This window comes from Chanodichthys erythropterus, chromosome 22 (assembly GCF_024489055.1).
Source record: "Chanodichthys erythropterus isolate Z2021 chromosome 22, ASM2448905v1, whole genome shotgun sequence".
NCBI classification, from domain to species: Eukaryota; Metazoa; Chordata; class Actinopteri; order Cypriniformes; family Xenocyprididae; genus Chanodichthys; species Chanodichthys erythropterus.
In genome coordinates, this window is record NC_090242.1 from 11499538 (window position 1) to 11518685 (window position 19148).

At 37.0% G+C, this 19148-nt stretch overlaps 2 protein-coding genes and 1 non-coding gene across 13 annotated transcripts in view; all 3 read left to right on the forward strand.

The window, feature by feature from the left end:
• Positions 1–6845, forward strand: part of fnbp1b (formin binding protein 1b) — a 102403-nt gene extending 95558 nt beyond the window's left edge. For 9 of the 10 annotated variants that reach the window (XM_067375790.1, XM_067375788.1, XM_067375784.1 and 6 more), the window contains 2 exons: positions 766–801; positions 3670–6845. In XM_067375790.1, coding sequence (XP_067231891.1) covers positions 766–801; positions 3670–3677 — 44 coding nt within the window. In that variant the 3' untranslated portion in view covers positions 3678–6845. The remainder of the gene's footprint in view (positions 1–765; positions 802–3669) is intronic. The other variant, XM_067375791.1, reaches the window with a different exon arrangement.
• Positions 6846–8374: 1529 nt separating this feature from the next.
• On the forward strand, positions 8375–8502 carry LOC137013387 (U6atac minor spliceosomal RNA). Its single transcript, XR_010893722.1, has one exon. It is a non-coding gene; the product is annotated as a U6atac minor spliceosomal RNA (small nuclear RNA).
• A 667-nt stretch (positions 8503–9169) lies between these two features.
• On the forward strand, positions 9170–17601 carry cenpt (centromere protein T). Of its 2 annotated transcripts, XM_067376338.1 has the most exons (13): positions 9170–9389; positions 9801–9891; positions 9993–10134; positions 11053–11140; positions 11213–11355; positions 12576–12675; positions 12873–13021; positions 13214–14068; positions 14585–14899; positions 15283–15382; positions 15463–15609; positions 15715–15819; positions 16519–17601. In XM_067376338.1, the coding sequence occupies exons 1-13, from the start codon at positions 9301–9303 to the stop codon at positions 16646–16648; spliced, it is 2454 nt and encodes an 817-aa protein (XP_067232439.1). In that variant the 5' UTR covers positions 9170–9300; the 3' UTR covers positions 16649–17601. The 2 variants fall into 2 exon arrangements, 1 of the variants encoding a protein (XP_067232439.1); XR_010893624.1 differs by lacking the exon at positions 16519–17601 and having other exon boundaries at positions 15283–15371; positions 15715–15817.
• The last annotated feature ends 1547 nt before the right edge of the window (positions 17602–19148 follow it).

The following is a 19148-nucleotide window of genomic DNA, read 5'->3' on the forward strand; positions in this document are numbered from 1 at the left end:
TGTAATTACCTTTTTTATTTCATGGCAGAAACAAGATTCCATATAATATAGATATTCATAACAATAAGAAATGACCCTGGAAATACAAAATGCAATGATTTAAATGAGTAAAATCCGTAGACTGCATAAAACAATGGACGTAATGTCCATGACGTCACCCGTAAGTTTCAGAAGAGCATTCTTGAAGCCCAAAGTGGGCGGAGCCGGCCGTCGCCATCTTGGCAGAGCATCACCGGATAACCGAAAATGGGCAAAGAGCCAGGATGTGGGTTGAATTAGCTGAGGTGATGTGACAGCTAACAGAAAGCAGATAAATGGCTAGAAGTGACAATCCACCTATCACTCAAGTGGCCACACCCTTAATTATGCAGAACTTTAAGGCTTAATATAATTTAAACAGATGAGTTATTTTAAAAATTCACCCCTTCACAGTTGTCATGAAGGGCAAAATTAGCTATACAGACCAAAACCACTTTTTGTATCAGGCTGTAGTAAACATTTTTTCTGCTGTAAAGTTGGGCATTTTAACATAGGGGTCTATGGGATTGACTCCCTTTTGGAGTCTGTCTCTAGCGGCCAGTCGAATTGCAGTTTAAGTCAGTTCTGTGTTGGATTCAAGAGAGAGAGACAAGAAGGTTGCCGCTTCATAAAATCACCGTATTCATTCGATCAGGTTTGGTGCTCCTGATCTTTATTCCTGACTGAGAGCTGTCATTTTAGCTATGAAATGTGACGTATGAAACGTTTCTGAATGTTTCCTCACAGAGCTGTTTTCCTGGAGAAGGGTTTATCTTTCTGAGGGTGAGATGGAGTTCTAATTGAGTGCATTAACTGTGTGTAATGAAGAGATTTTGAATCAAGCTGTTGAAGTGTTGAAGTTAGACATTTATTTCAGTTTAAACAAGCATGAACCTACTAACAAGTTATAAAAATTCTGCAAAATGACATGCACAAACAAAAACAGTTCAGAAACCAAGAGAGAGATAACCTACATGCTGATGTAATTATTGATAAAAACATACTAAACTTCATCTGAGTGCTCTGTTTCTGCAAACCTGACTGTTTGAGTGAGTTTTCGCCAGTTTTGCTCTGCATAAATGCATGTTTGAGTGTGTTTCAGGCCACATTTGTTCTTGAATTCAACCAAGAAAATTGAATTACTCTTGCCAACAAATCATGCATATTACAAATCATGCTACACACAATCCTACGTGTTTATATTGTCATTTCCCAGTCCATTTTGTAATTGTACAGTTCATATAAGCATAATGTCGCATGTGTGTTTTCGGGGGGTGCATTCAACTGGGCTTTTCACTCTTGTAATCATGGTCATTTTTAACCTTGGATTATCTTGTTCTGTATTTCACACTGTTTATCCTGGGTTAATCAATGTGTACATTTGGTTTTAAAATTACAAGCGTGAAACAGTGTTGTTGTTGTTAACTAGAACTAAACTGTTAAAGAGTCCCTATTATGCTATTTTAATATACACTGCACATCACCTCATTTCTCAAAGATTAAGTCTCTCTAAAACTCTTCCTTTCTGAGAGCCTACTCTGATTGGTCAGATGGTCCAGTCTGTTGTGATTGGCTGGCATTATGCAGATTTGTTACATTATGTAGGTATGTAACAGGAAGTGAGGCTGGAATTACTGATGACTCGTTTCAGCAGTTCAGAATCGATTCTTTCTTTTAGGAGAAAATAACTCATTTTATCTGCACTTTAATCTTTGAAACTCTGTAATATTCGAAAAAAGCATAATATGGGCACTTTAAAAATAAAATCCCTAATAGTAATAAAGCTGAAATAAAGTCGAATATATATATTAGATGAAAAACTTAAACTTAAAGGTTCAGTGTGTAAATTTTAGTGGCATCTAGCGGTGAGGTTGCGAATTGCAACCAATGGCTCAGTCCCATAGACAGTAAAAGAAATGGACACAGCGACCCCATTGGAACTCAATTGAGTCAAGTGAAGCCCATTTTTAGCGATTTTTAGCACTTCCGTTTCGACGCGCAGACTCACACTAAGCTTGATGACGTCCGCAACGTGTCTGACAGATGTAAATCTTCTAGTAGCTGTGCGTGCAAACTGCCATCGCTAATCTTGTAGAGACGGCGAGCTTGAGCGGGGAGTTCTTTGGCGTGAGTGAGCAGGAGTAAGTATTCTGATTAATTATTTTGTATAGTATTTTAAAATGTAACGCCAGTACGCCATATTAAGATAATCTCCCCGATTGTCTGCGAGCTTCTCCTCCTGTCTGTACGGTAATTTCTCAACTATGCGACAGAGAGTCGAGTGGTTATGACGCAATCGTTAGCTTATTTTTACAAAAACTGTTTCTACGGGGCCATAATGTAACATAGAAGGTAATGGAGCCCTTTATACATTGTCGTGTATCTTTGGAAATAAATAATGGACAAATGGAGTCTTTAAACGCCTCAGATGTAAAGTTATTCACTGTCAAAGTGACGCCAAAATGAATGGGAGTCAATGGGGATGCTAACGCAAGTGAAGTTCTGCTACAAGATGGCAGCACGCGGCCGACTTCAACTTCCGGTCGACTTCCTTGGGCACTGCTCAGTCCACTGCTCACCCCTCCCTTTCGAAGCATATAGAGAAGCTACGGTGGACGACACAGGACAAAGATGTTGCCGTTTGAGCAGAGAGTAGCCAGTCAAACAAACACACTCTGTAGAGCAGTTTGTCCATTTAGGGCTACTGTAGAAACATGGCGGTGCAAAATGGCGACTTCCATTTAAGAGGACCTGCAGTGTATGAGATAGAAATGGCTCATTCTAAGGTAGTAAAAACATAACGGTTCATTATGTAAGGTCATTATACACCACTGAAAACATAGTTATGTATATTATATATATATATAGTATACATATGCATTTCTGTCAATAGATCCTGCTAAATATTACACACTGGACCTTTAATCTGAAATCTGAAATGTTGCATTAGCAACCAACTGAAATAAGTTGATGTACTAAAATGGCTAAAACTTTAAAAAAATTAATTTAAACTAAAAATAAAAATGTAAAGAACTAATAAAAATGACAAACCCACATAACAATTATTCAAAATGTATTAAAAAATTATTAAAATGTAACCTGAAAATATAAAAATAAAAGCTAATTCAAAATATTAATATACACTATACTAGTATACAAATAATATTAAAATAACACTGGCATTAAATGTTGCTTAACCCATGGATAAAAATGACCTAAAATTAAAAAGTAGAAAACCAAGAGTTAAAGGGATAGGTCACCCAAAAATGTAAAATTTCTTCAAGCTGTTCTAAACCTGTATGCATTTCTTTGTTCTGCTGAACACAAGATGAAGATATTTTGAAGAATGTGTGTAACCAAACAGTTTCTGGCCTCCATTGATTTCCATAGTATCTTTTTCTATACTTTGGAAGTCAGTGTTGAACAGCAACAGTTTGATTACCCACATTCTTCAAACAAATAACAAAGAAACTCATACAGGTGTAGAACAATTTGCACGTGATTAAATTTGTTTTGTTTTGTTTTTGGGTGAACTATCCCTTTTAGTGTGAAAAGCCATTCATAGGGGGCATGAATCCATCACTTCACCAAGTCTAACATGTTTTTTCTTTTGTTTTTCATTTGTTTGTTTGTTTGTTTGTATGACTGCAGATTCGTAAAGTATGGAAGGAGGACTCAGTGGTGCAGGGCAAACAGCAGCCACATGTGGGGAAAACTACAGCCTACCCTCCATGAACCGCCCTAGAGTGAGACAGATGAGAGACAGACACAAAATAAAGAGAGGAACAGTGAAAGAAGCGAGAGGAAGAGGCTATAGAGACCTCTCGGCCTAAATTCTCCTGCTGTAGAGAGGAACTTTAACAGCAAATCAGAGAAAAATATTATGACATTTAGATTTCTTACCTGTCTGTTATTTTATAATGAGGTGAATATGATCTACATATATCATTTTGCTTTACGGCTCTTCATCGCTGCTGAACGGCGCTAACGTTTCTTTCAGCCTGGTGCGAATGAGTGTGTGTATGTATGTCTTTAACAGCTTGAAACGGTCTTGCTTCCGATTCCCTGACCTATCCTGAACTGGGAACGTGGTCTGTAAAAGGAGCTGAATTTGCGGTACCACAATACTGCTGCGTTCCGTCCGTTTTCCTACTTGACATCTATATCTTGATGCTCGGAAGATGATGTGCACTAACAGTTTGGAATTATTTTTTGAAAGAACTCTCACCAAGGCTGTTTTTATTTGATCAAACATACAGTAAAAACAGTAATATTGTGAAATATTATTGCAAATTAAAAGAACTGTTTTCTATTTTACTATATTTTAGTATGTAATTTTGTGACAGTGTCACACATTTATTCCTGTGATAAAAGCTGAATTTTCAGCATCATTATTACAGTCTTCAGTGTCACATGATCCTTCAGAAATCATTCTAATATGCTGATTTGCTCCTCAAAAAAACATTTCTGATTATTATCAATGTTTAAAACAGTTATTTTTGTGGAGAGCACAACTGTTTTCAACATAGATAACAAGAAATGTTTCTTGAGCAGAAAATCAGCATATTAGAATGATTTCTGAAGATAGAGATAGAAGAGATACCTGAAGAATAATTAAGCCTTGGTGATCTTAAGAAACTTCTTTCATAAAAAACATAATTATTCCAAACTTTTGGTCGATAGTGAATAAAGAAACAAAATGGCAAAGCAAGCACATGTTTTACAGGTTTATGTTTTAAACATCTAAAAACATATAATATAGGAACTTTGACTCATTCTCACATTTTATTTGCTTTAAAGCACTCGTTTAACATTAACCACATGCTCCGCTTTGTTTGTATGATGTCTTTAAGTGCCCTTCTATTGCACTTTTCCAAGTTTCAAGTTGGAATTTTTGCTGAGTTGAATGGAACGCAGCATTAGAATTCTTCATGATGTCACTCATTCCGGCTCCTTTATCAGGCCACACCCCTTTAAAACCTTTGACTCCACCTCCCAAAGATAACAGCTGCTGGTCACACACGTCAGGGGCGGGGCTTCACTGGCCAATAGCATGTCTGCTTGCCCTGGCACCTCCTCTGTCTCCGCCCTTCCAGTGCAATTACTAATACTCTGTCTGCCATCTAACTCATTTTTATCTAACGTCCCTTCAGTGATTCACATTTCCATTCATTTAATGACTTCATGCTTTACCTTAACCGTCCAGTCGTCACGCTCAAGTGCAGTTTTTTTGTTGTCCAGCAGGGGAGGGGCTATATTTACATACATGAATATGCTAATGTCCTGTTTATATGGGTATGTATTTATTGTGACAGCTGTTTTGTTCATGTCTTCATGGTTTTACCCTGTGGAGAACCCAGCCGAGATTTCCGCAACCTCGGTTTTGGTTGGCGACAATATATATATATATATATATATATATATGTGTGTGTGTGTAAGGGTTTAAATGTACTCTGAGCCAAATGTACAGGTTAACCAGACATTTAACATGCATCATGTGATCTGTGTTTGGCATTTGTATGGCTGTCTTAACCTGAAGATTGAACTCCATGCTTGAGGATTTTAAAATATTTTTTTTCTTTTCCCCTTATAATGTTATCACTGTGGTTTGACAAAGGGGAGTTTTTTTCTTTTCTTTCTGTAATGTCTGTTGTGAAGAGATTATATTTTTTAATTTCATCATCTTCCACTGACTACTCACCATCCCTGAGGCACATAATTTTAACTTTTCTTTATATATATATATTTTTTTTAACGTTTTCTCACACAATCATTTTGGGTCCAGGAGAGGTTTTAGATATTTTAAATTTGTTTCATTATCTCTTGATTCTTAAGTAGGTTTGAAGCCCAAAACATCTACATCTCTACAGGCAACATCATGGAAATGAAAATTCACCCATCCCACAAATCTGCTATTTAATGCTGAATGCTTTTATTGTTTAATGAAGCGCTTATTGATGAATTATGTTGAATGAATTGAGCAGCATCTCCTCATAACTGACTGACTCGCTATTGATGAACCTATGAATATGAAACTGTGTAATAAACGAGAGATGGTTTTGAAAGGCGGAGAACATCTCACCATCTTAAAGAGGAAAGCATCATTATGTCTGTCTTCCGAACTTACGCACTGTCTCAAGTGCTCGGTTTCTCTTTGAGAACAAAACAATTGCAAAACAACTTTAACATTTCAGCCTTTTCAGCATTGTTATTCTCTTCCGGCTATCACCATGTGACATATTCACTCACAGCTGTCTTATTTGACCTATCAGCGATAAGAATCATTTCCCCTTGGCCCCTACTTGCTTTCTTTGGGGCTTCAAAACACCATTCCCAAATCAGAGAATTTTAAATATAAATATATACATATGTATATCTATGCGTACAAGTCTATAAATAAGAGTGAACTACCAATCCATGGTAAGAGTCTATTTTTAAATTTTGATTAATAAAAATGTCCCAGTTTCTTTTTTCTGCTTTGCTAAATGAATTAAACTTTTTTTTCTTTTTTTTGTCTCGTTTGGTTGGGTCTGCCAAATGTTTGTTTTGCACTTTTTTGTTTGTGTTTTGTTTGTTATGCTTGTGTTTTGGAGCACTGAATACTTTGTATGTGTTTAACTGTGCCAATTAAAGATAGAGGGGGAAAATCAAAGAATTATTGTCGCAGTGTATCACTGTGTGTGTGTGTATGTGTGTACTTGTTTTGACTATACTTGTGAGGACCAAATGTCCTCACTTATATTGTGGAATACTTTCACAACCCACTAGTGAGGACATTGACTGGTCCTTACTATTTTAAAAGGCTTATAAATCAACCAAAAATTAAATCTAGTGATGTGCACATGTTTCTGTGATGGGTAGGTTTAGGAGTACCAGTGTTTCTCCATGGACCCCTAGTGGTCCTTGACATAATGCCAGGGTGTCCTTATAAAATATCTGAATATGATTATGATATAACTGACGCTATGACTAAATATAGGACAAGTCAACTAACATAGTTGTAAATTATGCTTTATTGCATTTGGTCGTCACAAAAACATTAATGATAATGATTTTAATCTTGGATCGTTGAGGATGGTTCTAAATATGACAGGGGTCCATTACTTAAATAAGGCTGAGAATCACTGGGTTAGGGGATAGAAAATATCATTGACCTGATATAAAATCAATGGAAATACGTGCAATGTCCACACTATAGCAATACAAACCTGTGTGTGTGAACTGTGGCAATTAAAGATAGAGCAGGAAAATCAAAGAATTATTGTCTTGTATGAGTGTGAGTGTGTACAGGTTAGCTGTACTTGTAAGGGCCAAATTTCTTCACTTAAATAGTGAAATATTATGGCAACTGACTAGTGATGACATTTTACTGGGCCTCACTAGTTAAAAAGGCTTATAAATTGGCCAAAATGTTTTTATTCTAGTGTTTTGCACGTTTCTGTAATGGGTAAATTTGGGTTAACTTGGGTTAGGCCATAGAAAACATCAATAAATTATCATTAAAATATCAGTGTCCTCTATATTATAGTGAAACAAACATGAGTGTGTGTACCCACTCAACCACATCTTGGGGACAAATAAATGTAAGCAGAGAATAAATGTATAACATAACTGTATATTTGTGTGTATGCTATGCATCATATAGTACATAGAAGCATACACACAAATATACATAGACAGTAAAAGAGGCAAATATACAGTAACTAAACAGCAGAATACTAAATGGGAGGGATGGAAGTACTGTAAGAAAACATACGTTTTTAGTTGAGATTTGAATGAGGATATAGTGTCAGTTCAGGAGCCACAGCACTTAATGATCTAACGTTACCACCCAAACGAAAACGAGCCGAGGTAACGTACGGTAGACAAAGCAGTTTTAAGTCAGATGACCGGAGACAGCGAGGAGGAGAATAATAATGCAGAAAATCAGATAAATAATGGGGAAGACATTTAAAAGTTAATAAAATGATGTAGTAAGATATATAACAGAAAGATAAGACGTACCGCAACAACGGCTTTTATACTGCATGCGCTTGTGTTTACTTCCTGGGCAAGAGTCTGTGACGTATTCTCTTGCGTCGTTGTGATTGGTCGGCATGTGCGAGATGCAAATGAGAAAGCCTGCAAGGCGCCTAAGGATCGCAAAAACACATTTTTTAAATTAGATTTTATAAATCAAACATAAATCCAACTAATAAGCTTATAAAGTGTATGTAAACGTGTATATACAACAATATGTGATATATAAAGTATGGGGAGAGAGGAAAAAAAAAATCATTTTGAAATTTGTCACCGTCGTTGCGAATTACAGGCACATACTGGCCTATATATTCTCTGAGAAGCAGCGAAGTTACATGTGTTGTATGAAAGGAGAGAAGGTTAGCACTCCCCTTGACAAGGATGGAAGAGGTCCTAGTGGCCTTCAACACACATACGGTTAAGGCATTGCCACCTACTTCGTGGCATCTCTAACCAAGTTTTTTTTTTTTTGTTGTTTCTGTCTCATAGCGTACTACATTATGCAGAACACAAGCTCAGATATACGCAGCCATCTCTCGGTGGTAAAATAGGTGTTAATGCAATGCTCTATTAGGAGAAAGACGTGATATTCTTCAGAACTCTATATGTAGATTCTTCAACATGAAATGCAAGCTAGAATGAAAAATATTCCTTGATGGGGTGTGATTTACATACAGGACGTGCTCTGTTGGGTTAGGTATGGCGGTTGAAAAAAATATTTATCTTATTTATAACTTGAGTTTTGCGAAATTTGGCATTCAGTGCTAGTAATTTCTTCGGAGTGAGACTGTTAACAAAACCGTAACCACAGGACTAGCCCTACCACGTGATTTACGTTAATTTTCTCAACGATGTTCTGGTCTGGAGGATTGGCAGTTGGTTCTGATCATTGAATAAAACGTCTAAAATAATTTTATATAGATTATTGGAGATGGTTTCAATGTGTATGTTAGGTATCAATTTATTACATTTAGACCAGAACCGTTAGACCATTGAATGTAGCTCTATGGAGGATTCAGATTTCTGAGCCGTCGTGCGCCCCCTTGAGGATATACTAAATTACTGTAAATTTCACAGCCAATGAAAGCGATCGACAAAATATCGCGATATTCACTTGAACGAACGAGCGGGAGTGACTTCCATTTCAAACCCCAGACGCAGTCGACGATGTTTTTGTTTGTTGTTTCATTTAAAATTTTATGTAGTTTAGGGTTTGTGGCTTTTGTGAAAATATAATTTTGTGATAAACTACGATAAGAAACGATGGATACAACAGAAGAGGATATATCTGCTCGGGTTTTGTTGAGGAAAGTCCTGCACACGGAGTTACCCAGATCTCCTGTAACCAGAAGGTGAATTTATTTCAAATGTCACTTGCATTTTGTAAACATATAAAACGCCCAGCATAATTTTATATGTGTTTGCTTGCTTTTAAATCAGTTTATGCAAATGGTTTATGCACACATATACATAAACAAATAGTTAACGTTACCTAAATATATTTTTCATAAAATTATGTAACGTTAGTTGGGTAAAAACTAAATACAAATATGATATAAGGGGAAAGCTATATTATCTGTATGCTGGTTGTAGAATTAACTTTCTATTTAGCATTATCTTTTAAAATCATACAAATTGTGAATTATAACCGTTACAGACAACAATACAAAACTTCCTTAGACTAACCTTCTGATATATATAATTTTCTGTATTGCTTTTCAATGTTTGTTATGTAGTTATTATTTTGTTATGTTGTCAAGCAGTACACGGCGGAGCGTGAGGCTGAAAAATACCCCTGGTCTAGAGAGTCCTGGATCTGCCTTACGTCAGAGACTCAAGAAGAAGCTCCATGAGGTATGTGTGGTGTCTAATAAATTATTATATATATATATATATAATTACAGCTGCATATTCTACATAATCACATCCTTAATACCTTCCTCTTTTTTTTCCAGAGTGCCTCTCTGTCACCCCTCCCTTCACCTAAACGAAGGAGGTCAACAGTGGCAAAGACGGACCCTTCTGTCGCAGCCCCGTCCCAACTGTATGACGAGGACATGACGACTCGTGGTCTGCTCAGGGGGATCATTCAGATGGGTGAGTGAAAACTCAGGGTTTCAGGAATTAACTGATTAAAGGGTTAGTTCACCCAAAAATGAAAATAATGTCATTTATTACTCGCCCTCATGCCGTTCCACACCTTCGTTAAGATATTTTTGTTGAAATCCGATGGCTCCGTGAGGCCTGCATAGCCAGCAATAACATTTCCTCTCTCAAGATCCATTAATGTACTAAAAACATATTTAAATCAGTTCATGTGAGTACAGTGGTTCAATATTAATATTATGAAGCGACAAGTTTTAGTAATTTTGTAATGTGCTTTTGTCATTTTTATTAAATTTTGTTTCGTTTTTCTTTGTCAACTTAAACCTATTTTATGGCAACTTTTCTAATTTTTATTTAATTTAATTAAATTTATTAAATTTTTAATTTATTCATCTAATATTTATAATTTACTTAGTTTCAGATTTATTCAACTAAACAAATTTGGAATATACTCACTACTAGGTTGAAGTTTTATTTCATGTTTTCCTTTTAGTTGCAGTATTTAGTTCACTTGAGCTGTCTTTGTAAGTTTACACGTTATTTCAAGATGTTTAATTACATAGCTTAATTACTTTTTTATTTTTAATGATTAACATAATTATTTATATACAATTATCTGTATTAATATAGTGAGTTATTTTAGTTATATATATTCTTATACATTTTTTAAATTTATTTATATAAATATTTATGTAGCCTAAATAAGTCTTTGACTACAGTAGTTACAAGTTTTTAATGCTTACCTATTATCAATAAATAAATTATACCTAAATAGTCAGAAGATGACGGTACTAATGTGACTGTAATGATAATTCATTTAGCAAAATCTTAAACTTTGCATCAGATATTATAAAAAAAAATTGGGAAGCAGAAAACCCGTTTTTGATGTTTCACCCATGTGTGTTTCAGAGACTGAAGCATCGCTGCTGATGTCAGGTCAGCCTGCACTGCAAGAAGCAGAACCGAATCCAGCCGAGTCCAGTGCTGGAGAGAGAACGTTAGTAGCTCTTCAGTCTCGTGTATTTGTAGTTCTCTACACGTTGTGTTCATGTGTCTGTGTTTTCCTCAGTGAAGGTCTGTCTGGAGTGGAGCTGTCTGATCTGACCCTGAACACTGAACCCCTGACGCATGTGGTCAGAGGACTGAGCCGCAGGAAACCACAGCGCACCTTCAATGTGTCTGCGTTGGAGAGACAGTTTGATCAGCTGCCAGGTGCTTCACCCATTCTCACCTGTTATACACCTGTTTCCTTTGATTCTGTCTGTGTTTAGAATTGAAAACGGGCGTACTGCATATGCTAAAGATGCACCGGTCGACCAGCCATCAATTCGTTTTTTTTTTTTTTTGTGTGTGTTGGCTGATCTCTGTTCTGGACTTGCACACCAACTGCATTGCAATCATTTCCCAAAAATGTCATTTGTGTGGAAATATTACAAAGTCTGTAAACAGAACATTAACACAGGCTGAAGACGGACACGAGGAGACAAAATTCTGTACCAGGCACAGCTAGCTGTTTGTGATGCTCAAAATATTGGAACAAAAATATAAATATTAAATTGGGGGTTTATATGAATGTATCTCTGAAGGGAACTGTCTTCAGAAAAGTTTCGATGGCATTTTCTTTTCCTATAATTATAGTGTTTAGAAGCAGCGCTGGTTTGTTTACAGTGGTAACCAATGAAACACTATACCGCTGCTGTTCTATAAGCGGCACCTACTGACAGAGAGTGAATTTACATCTTCATTCAGTCTGTCTGTTGTTTTTATTTTGTGCAGGTATGTTTTATGTAGCATTAGGGCTGGGCGATATATCGAATGCTTTTGTCACACGCATTTCGTCAGTAAAGCCGGTTCCCTGATTACCGCTAAATCGCCATCACCTTCTTTCAAATGGAGCTGCATTTAATAGACAGAGCCGTAGTTCACTGATAAGCCACGCAATATTGCGTTCAATATCGACGGCGATTCATATCGATATTGAACGCGATATTGCGTGGCTTATCAGTGAACTACGGCTGTGTCTATTAAATGCCACTCCATTTGAAAGCAGGTGATGGCGATTTAGCGGTAATCAGGGAACCGGCTTTACTGACGAAATGCGCGTGACAAAAGCATTCGATATATCGCCCAGCCCTATGTAGCATCATTTCACAGTCAGTCCATTTTGTTTTTGCTTTAAATCTTCAAATTATACAAACTAATTTTAAATCAAAAACAACTGCTCATGCAGAGCAAATAAATGACAAATAAATAAATAAAAAATTGGTATCAGAATTAGCCCATTTGCTTGTAAAATATCAGCAATCGGAATTGGCTATGAAAACTCCTGATCAGTGCATCCCTAGCATATGTATCGGAAAATCAGCACATGATGTCATGTGCAACAGACCACTCTTGATAAAGCATCATCTAACCTTTTTCTGTGTTCTCAGACAACACAGAGGACGTCTCACATGTCTCTCACAGAGGTGATAGCCCTCAAGAGAAATCGGATGCATCTCACGATTTGAATTTGTCTGCTGGTTTAAAGAGGTAAATGCGTTGTCCATTATTTTCCAATAAAGTGGCCCGGTCACTAAAACTGGCAATGGAAAGTAAATAAAATTGCTAAATTGTCATTAAATTGATTAGGAACTGTATGGGAAGTACATGGTTGAAACTGAATTGTAAGAGATGATTATTGAGGCATTTTGGGTGTGATTTATTCAAGTTTTTTTTTTTTTTGTCAGTGGGTTGAACCTGACCTTGAAGACCCCATTTGTGGAGAAGCGCACCGAGAGGGCGGGGCTCCAGCGGAAGGTGTCCAATCGGAGGGTGCTGTCTGTGGATTCATTTGACGAGGCCGTTCAGAAATGCTTGGAGCAGGGCCTTAACCAAGGTTTATATACACTAGGGCTGCACAATTAATCGAAATTAAGCCAAAATCGAATGCAATTTAAATTGCAATGGCAAGTTTTATCGGAAAAATAACAATTTGATTAACCCAAAATCATGAAGCCCTAATATACACAGAATCTGATATTATGCATCTTATTTGTTCTGTATCTAAAATGGTTTCTCTGTCCTATAGATGTTCACTCTGTAGTTCAGGATGGAAAAACTCTAGAAGATTCTTCATGGCAGAAGTTCACGCTTGGCCTCAATGATGTCACAGAGCTTTACATCCACCCGAAAAAAGATGACACAGTAGGGCCGTCTGCAGAGATGGAAAGGGAACATGGGCTTGAGGGAGAAAACCAAGAAAAAGATGACAAAAAAGATCATGTCAGTGAAATTCCTGATGTTAGGAATTCAGAGCTTTTAATTCAAGAAGAAAAAGACCATGAGATTGAGGCACCATCACAGGAAGAGGAAGAGGTGGTGCCTTCATCTCAGGAAGGAGGAGATGATGTGTTTTTAGGTCCTGGAGATGATATTGTACTTGCTCCAACACAGGCAATGACAGAATTACTTCCTGAATCTCCGTATGTGGAGCTAAAAGATCGGGAGTCAATTGTGGAAGTTGAGTATGGGAACATTGTGGAAGTTGAGTATGTGGAAGCTGAGGATGAGAACGTGGAGGAAGTTGAGGAGGAGAATGTGGAGGAAGTTGAGGATGAGAACGTGCAGGAAGTTGAGGATGAGAACGTGGAGGAAGTTGAGGATGAGAAGGTTGAAGATGAGAACGTGGAGGAAGTTGAGGATGAGAACGTGGAGGAAGTTGAGGATGAGAACGTGGAGGAAGTTAAGGATGAGAACATTGTGGAAACTGAGCATGAAGATGCTGAAGATGAGATCATTGTAGAGAACCCAGACGCATTGCATAATCCAGAGCGAATAACTCGCAGAGCTCACCGCTCAGAGGGAAGAGGAGCTGTCTTGGGAGTGCCAGCCTCCATGAGAGTTACAAAGAGTTTTGGAGCTGGACTGAATCCCAGAGAGAAAGGTGAGGACAATGAGACTGCCTGAAATGACAAAATCACAGATTCAGTCTAAAATGAGTTTGGGGTCAGTAAGATCTTCTAAAGATGCATTTTATATGATAAAAAAATAATGAAAAAAAACTGTAAGATTGTGAAATATTAATAAAAATTCCAAAAATGTTTTTATTTTATTATATATAAATATTTATTTCTGTGATCAAAGGCAAATTTTCAGCATCATTACTCCTAATATGCTGATTTGCTGCTCAAGAAACACTTCTTTTATCATCAATGTTGAATGCTACTCAGTGCCAAATATCAACCAATAATTGTTGGATTTGATAAAGTTTGTAAGGTTCCTGGCATCAAATCTTTGAAAGACATTCAGGATTTTAATTATGATTAAATAGAAATTATACGCCCCCAAAATATCATGTTAAAAAGCAATGGTCTCTTCCTGTTTAAGTGTGCATTTCTTTAATGGTAATGACTAAAATTCATTGATAATTCAGATTTTGTTTGTTTGTGTTTCTGCTCAGATCATCTGTATTTTGTTGACGGGAGCAAAGCGAGTTTGCAGGACGTTCCAGATGAAGAAAGAGAACAAGTGGGCAGCCCTGTGGCAGAGGTCACCACACCTGAGCAGAGGTCGTTGCAACATGAGGCTAGTCTGGCTGAGGAAGATTTGCCCGAGCTTGCAGAGCATCATAATGCCCCAGAGAAAGTGAACCAATTGGAGGAGGAGGAGGAGGAGGAGCTGATGGACACTGAACCAGCTAATCAGAGCCCTGAACCTCCACAGGAAGAGGAAGAGGAGGAGGAAGAGGATGATAACGATGACGCTCTTAGTGAAGGTGACACCCACTTTCATATATGTATGTCTTAGTTTTGAGAAGTCCAATTTGTCTTAGTGAATCAGTTCATTTGAGTGAATCAGTTCAGAGAACTGGTTAAATTATGTCAAATTCATCTTAGCAAATCGGCTCATTTGATCGAATCATTTCAGTGAAATGGTTCAACAACCAGTGCATTAAAAATGTGCACAGAATCAGATGCCTTTGTTCTTGTACTAAAATATAATATATATATTTTGATTGTTAAATGTTTTCTTACAGTTTTTGAGTGAATCGTTCGAGTCAGTCTTATCAAATCATTAAAAAGAATCAGGTGTTGATGTGCTTGCAAATCAGATTTAGCTAGTTTACTTATGCATGAAGTGTATTTTCTTTTATTTCAGAACTCTCCATGAAAACACCTGCTTTCGTAAGACAGAAGAGAGTGTTCGCAAGTCCTAGTGCGCAGGCCACGCCCACAGTCCTTAAAGAAGTGAATGCTGGGTATTTAGTAACAACATTCTTCCTCTAGTTGTTTGTTTTATAGTGTATCTTAATACATATTTAAAACCCATTTATCTCAGTCCCACCCCACAGGTTGCCAATCGAGCCCCCAGAAAGAAGCGTCAGACGGGGGCTGATGTTCTTCCCAAGAGTTACGTCATGAGCGTGTTTAAGCATTTCGCCAAGACCAAGGTGGCCAGTGACGTCTACCCTGCCATTAATGAAATGTAAGTGCTCAGGGAAGGATTATTTCTACTATGCAACATAAACATTTTAAGTTACGTCTCCTGCAATGTTTCTCTCTCTGCTTTTTTGTTTTTTATTCCTCTTAGTCTTAAGAAATACTTTGAACGGCTAGCAGATGATCTGGAAGTATACGCTACTCACGCCAAACGTAAAACCATTGAGGTTGAAGATTTTGAGCTCCTCATGAGAAGGTAAACACTAAAGAGGATGATGTTTAAGAAATTTCAACTTTCTTTAGTGTGTAATTTTGCTGTTTGAGCATGAAAAAGGTCTGCAAAGTTACAAAGTATAAAGTCACTCCAAATTCTGTATATCAGTGTGCACCGTTTCTAAACTCCCTGAAACACCTCCATTATATGTTTGCGTTTTCTTCCATGAATGAATACGTCACAATATTCCTCATTTAAATAATTCCTGCCCAAGGTATACGCCAAAAAAAAAAAAAATAAGGCAGGGCCTGGTTGAGTGAGTTAGTAGTGTGTTGAACTTGTAGTAAGGGGTGTGACATTTTTCAGATACACTCTCAAAGTGGTTGACCAATCACAGCACACTAATCCAGCTGATCAATCGGAGCACATTATGCTATTCGGTAGGATGGGCTTTATAGAGATGGGAACTAAACAAAGCATTACTGACAGTCTGGGAAGAGAGATGCTGCAACAGTGTAAAATATGTAAAGTAAAAAAAAAAAAAGAAAATTGTGTTTTGAACATTCAAGCATGTTCTGTAGACCCCTCGAGACTTTGAAAAATGGCGTAATATGTCCTCTAAGTTTAAGTTTAAGTTGAATGACTTGTTTTTGTAAACTTTTGCAGACTTTTCCACTCTTAGTCATATTGGCTATGTTTAGTTTAGCATGCTAAACTACTTGTTTCTGTTGTTTTTCTCAGGCAGGGCTTTGTGACAGATGGTATGCCTGTGAATATACTGATAGAGAAATATCTTCCGCTCGAGTATCGGAAACTTCTCATCCCTGTGGCCACCAGCGGAAATAAAGTCATCCCAACACAAAGGAGGTGAACATGCAGATGTGACGTCCTCCTTAAACACTGGAGTGGACGCTGTGCATGTCTGCATGTGCTCTTGTCAATATGTTTATATGTTAAAACATAAATGCCTTGTTTTGTAAATAAAGATTTGTGTAATATATATCTGTTATTTGTTTTATGCTGCACTATTAAGTAAACCCATAAACTTTCAGTTCATTGTATTTTAGCCATTTATGTATATTTTCCAAATTGTTTTTCAAAATAGACATTAACAACCGCATGGACTTGAAATTGATTGTGCATGATTCATCCGCGCACAGAAAGCTTTCCTCAAAATAATTAGCCTCAAATGTTTCTGCCATGGAAAAATACAAACCACAAACATCATTCTGATTCTGTGTTTGAAATTATTCAAAATGCACTAGTTGGAATAGAGTATTGTTTACTGCATACTGTGCAGTATACTGTATATATTTCCTTATTCAATTATATTTTTTAGGATGTGAATCCGTATGCATTTTTTATATATATATATATTAGTAGTATGCTATGTTTTGCATGATTTTATTCCTATTCTCATTTAGTAAACAGTAAATGCTTTATCTGCCACACTAGATGTGGAAGTGTACTGCATTCTGGGATACACCTTTCTGCGCACTTTGTTATCGTATATTGCACATTTTGGCAAATGTAGTACATTCATTGATAAATACGGGGTATTCTGTACATACAGTATGGAATATACAGTGCAAGTTATACATGCAAAAAATAAGCAGAGATTTTTTTTTTTTACGTATTTATGTAGATTTCCATATTTTCCAAGCTGAGATGTGAGACCTGACAGCATTGCCTAAGCTTGGCTTAAGGTGTCTCTGCAAAATAAAAGTTCTATGATGTTGAAAGCAAAGAATGACATCCATATATATTTGTATTACAGTATAGAAAATCATTATACCCCTTTGAAATAGTTACATTATTTGTCATACAGCCTGAAATAAAAAACTATTCCAAAAAAACCTTTTCTAGCTTTATTTACCAATTTTGACTTAAAACATCAAACTAATGAAAGAAAAAGCAACAGTTGGCGAAAAGCAAACACAGCACACCACCCAAAACACCATACCTACTGTGAAGCATGGTGGTGGCAGCATTATGTAGTGGGGGTGTTTCTTTTTAGTGGGGACTGAGCGATTGGTCAGGATTGAAGGGAAAAGCTTGCGCAATTCTGGAATTCAAGGAAGAACGGGCAAATATTCCCCAATCTAGGTATGCAGAGAAAGTACAGACATCCAAAGAGATTAATGACTGTAAGTAAAGCAAAGGGTGGCTTTCTGTTTATTCCAGTTTATATATATATACAGTGCCGCGTTAAGCCTTCGCGGGGCCCTGGGCTAACGAACGCAAAGGGGGCCCCCCTCCCCCTCGACATCCATAATCGCGCGTCTTATGCGAATGAAGATTTTAATATGAATAAGATATCAATTTAAAACATGCGGACAAAAATGGTAAAAACATTTCTAGGATGGATTGACAAAAACGAATTGAGGACTAGGCCGCAGTTGTGTCTGAATGGTTTTGCGAGTTTTAGAGTTCTTTCCAGCCATCTTACGCAATCCAGAGTTAGACTTCCTAACAAAAAAAAATCAGCGGAGCAAGACTATGCTGAATATGTGTCGAAAAAGCGCAAAAGAATTACAATATTAATCAAAATCGGCAGGAGCTTCCAAACTCACGTCTTACTCCATTAGAGCTCAGCAGCGCCCCCCGGATTGACAAAAACAACAGGCTCATATGCGCTCCTCCATCATTATGACTTTGCATTGCTGATCTAAAAATGTAAAAAATAAAATTTAAATTTAAAAACGGCTTTTTACCAAGTCCAAGTTTAAATTCGACCGATTCGACTCTGGCTTTGGAATTTCAGAATGGTCATAGCATCATTTCAGATGCGATGTGTCCGAAGATTATTCTAGTTAATTATTCTGTCACAGACTTTTTTAATGCACGTTTTATACCTAATAAATGTACTATTAGTTTCTTCTCTAAATATGTTTTCATCACGTTTTATGTGCATTTTATTTCGTTGAATAAAAAGTATCCACCCCAACGAGTGTACGAGTTACATTTATTCACTTGTGCAATATCTTAAAATGTGCAGATGTGGCCGTTTTTTTTTTTTTTTTTCAGAAAACCAATACGACTCCGAAACCGATACGTTAAAAATTCTGTACCAACATTACTGCATGCATAAGTTTCAGAAACCCACCTTAAAAATGACGGTCAAATGCAATAGATCATCGTTAAGACATTGTATGGACCCTTTCTTTGTCCATTTACTAATGATTTTAGTAGTAACAACATAGATAAGCTTTAGCAAGTTATTGACAACATTATTTCTATTATGCTTCATTTTTATGAACATGCACACGGCTTCTGTCTCGCGCACAGACGCGCGTGCTAAAAGTATTTGGCTGCGGAAAGATGCGTTCGGCGTGTGCACTGCGCACTATCTAGTGGACTTTTGTTTTCAA